The sequence below is a fragment of the Nyctereutes procyonoides genome, unplaced genomic scaffold (genome assembly GCF_905146905.1).
Source record: "Nyctereutes procyonoides isolate TBG_1078 unplaced genomic scaffold, NYPRO_anot_genome, whole genome shotgun sequence".
Lineage (NCBI taxonomy): Eukaryota > Metazoa > Chordata > Mammalia > Carnivora > Canidae > Nyctereutes > Nyctereutes procyonoides.
In genome coordinates, this window is record NW_026575160.1 from 27650001 (window position 1) to 27652500 (window position 2500).

Genomic DNA, 2500 nt, shown 5'->3' on the forward strand with positions numbered 1-2500 from the left:
TAAATCGACTAAGGGGCCAATCCCGAGTCTTTTAACACAATGACTAATAGAAATACGTAGGATTCTCATTGGTTTCTAACGATGGCAGCGACTGCTGATGACTCAGAGTGGGTTGCTGTAGTTTCACGTACTTATCACTTAGACCTATGTAACATTTAGACATCAGATAGATTGGGATATCCCAAAAGAGTCAGCTCTCAGTTTTCCTTGACAGAAGTTAGACTAAACTCCACAGTTGGATACGATTTCATCACAGAGGCAGTTTTCACAGGAGCCAACCTTGATTTGTTCCGCGAGATTTTATAATGTAGCAAAGAAGTCTTTACAATATCAAGCCTGTTAGATAGCCCCCTGAAAAACCCTTTCTTTCTTTTCTACCTCTAAGCGTTGTTGTTGTTTGTTTTTGTTTTTTAAATTAAAGAACAGGCAAAGATTCTTAAGACTTTACCAGAATAATGGCAGGTCACCTATAATATCATGGACAGCCATCTATGTCTTGTTTCAGATGCTGCTAGTTTAAGTTCAAAAACGCTTCTGTTAATATTGAAACTGAATTCAGTCAAAAATAAATAGAGCTCATAAAACTGATCAGAAAGCAATTTTATCAGTCTAGCTTTCCTGTCATGTTTTTACCACGCCTTTAAGGCTTCGGCTAATCATTTCATCAAGAATTTTTTTTTTGCCTCAATCAAACCAATACTTCGTTTCACTTAAACATACAGTCCCCTTCTCTAAACACATTGCTACGTCTTAAGTCGTTTTAAATTCGTCACATCATCTCTGCTTTCCGGAGGGCTACTAAAAATATTTTATTTTGCCCCGTGAAATCGTCAAGACCGTGCAAAAAGCATCGCCACTGCTGTAGTTTGCAAGGCTTTTTGTAAACCTGTTTACCATCTAGAAAAGGTAGACTAAGACACAAGAGTTGAGCTGATGATCCAGTCTGCGTTGTGACCAATTATGCCTCTTTTCTTTTTCTTTTTCTTTTTTTTTTTTTTTTCCCTCCCTCTGCTGTGTCTGACTGATGGAAAAGTAAGGTCCGTCAGTTGTAATGAGACCCAGTGCAAGTGTAGATGCTGACTCCCGTGGCAGAGTTCAGCGTTTCACACTGCCTGGTCTCTGTCACTCTATTGAATTAGATTGATGATGGCAGATTGCAGGGGGCACTAACTGGACCTCAGTGGGAATGCATGAAGTGTGTAGACAATCCTGGCAGGCACTTCGCTTTGAGAACCCTTCACCCCTTCACAGCTGTTGGCACTAGTCCATTGCTAACAGTGTCCACAGGACTTTAAAAGACACCGTGGGCCTTCTAATTTATGGTTTCAGTAACTTGTTACTGTCGAGGCAAGTGACCTCAATTCTCTTATTGACAAAAAGATGAAGTGTTATTTGTTTTCTCTGACCTTTTAACATAAGGAAAGCTATAAAAGTTTTCCTCAGCACCCCCACCCCCCCAGCCAAAGTTGCATTTCCTCCCAGATAAGTTCCTACTGACACAGACTTTTATATGCAGCAATCATTACTCTGAGACAAGCTCAATGATCAGATGTATCACGGCCATAAAATAGCTGTATCAGTCATTTCTAAAACGCTTCTGATCTCACTCTTTCTTAACAGCTTTCTAAAGAACGCGAACGTCTTCAAGCAATGATGACCCACTTGCACATGCGACCCTCCGAGCCCAAACCATCTCCCAAACCTGTAAGTGCATATTGCTTTATAAACAGTAAATAGCTCTACCGAGGTAACAGACTAAGAAAATGAACAATTTAGCGACAGTTAGAAAACAATGAGTGTGATGAAAAATATGGCAATAAAATGAAAGTAAAATGCAATCGCTTGTCAAATTGTATGTTTCTTTTAAAGTAATGCTATCTTTTACAAAATCTATCCAATCTACACCGTGGGTGACACTAAACAAAGTACACCTATCAGTGCACAAATCACTGCCTTGAGGCTGAAGCCAGAGAGAATATCTTTCTGTGATAGGTTTACAGATATTAAAAGGAAACCCACTTTGAGCAACCTGAAAAGCAGTACAAATCACAAATAGAAAGGTATGTGGTATGCTGAGGATCTTACTTAGATCAATCGTAAGATACATACAAATCGATTCTTTGATCAAATGTTTTCTGGCAAATGTCATAGCGGTTTTAGAGCCAATTCTATCCCATTTCTTTGGTGGTTGTGTCAGTTAAGATGTAGTTCACATGTTTTGTTTTACTATGTAGTTTACACAGTGTTAATTTGGAGAGCTTAGGACAAAGGAAAATGGGTTATTACAGAAAATAAAAAAAACTGCAGTTTCCCCCAAATATACACGAGATTTAATGCACAACCCGATAACGTAGTCAGATATACAGACTATTGAATAGAATATACTTTCTCTCACTCAGCTAATGTTTGCCCAGAAACTTAGAGTAATCAGCTGGGTAACTCTAGTTTAATGAAAGTTTGTGGGGATACTTTTTAATAAGGCCCCGTATAGCCTGATGAT

General features: G+C 38.8%; 1 protein-coding gene across 10 annotated transcripts in view; it reads left to right on the top strand.

The window, feature by feature from the left end:
- Window positions 1-2500, top strand: part of FOXP2 (forkhead box P2) — a 560309-nt gene that overhangs the window by 518527 nt on the left and 39282 nt on the right. For all 10 annotated transcript variants that reach the window (XM_055314791.1, XM_055314793.1, XM_055314790.1 and 7 more), the window contains one exon: window positions 1621-1704. In XM_055314791.1, the coding sequence (XP_055170766.1) occupies window positions 1621-1704 (84 nt within the window). The remainder of the gene's footprint in view (window positions 1-1620; window positions 1705-2500) is intronic.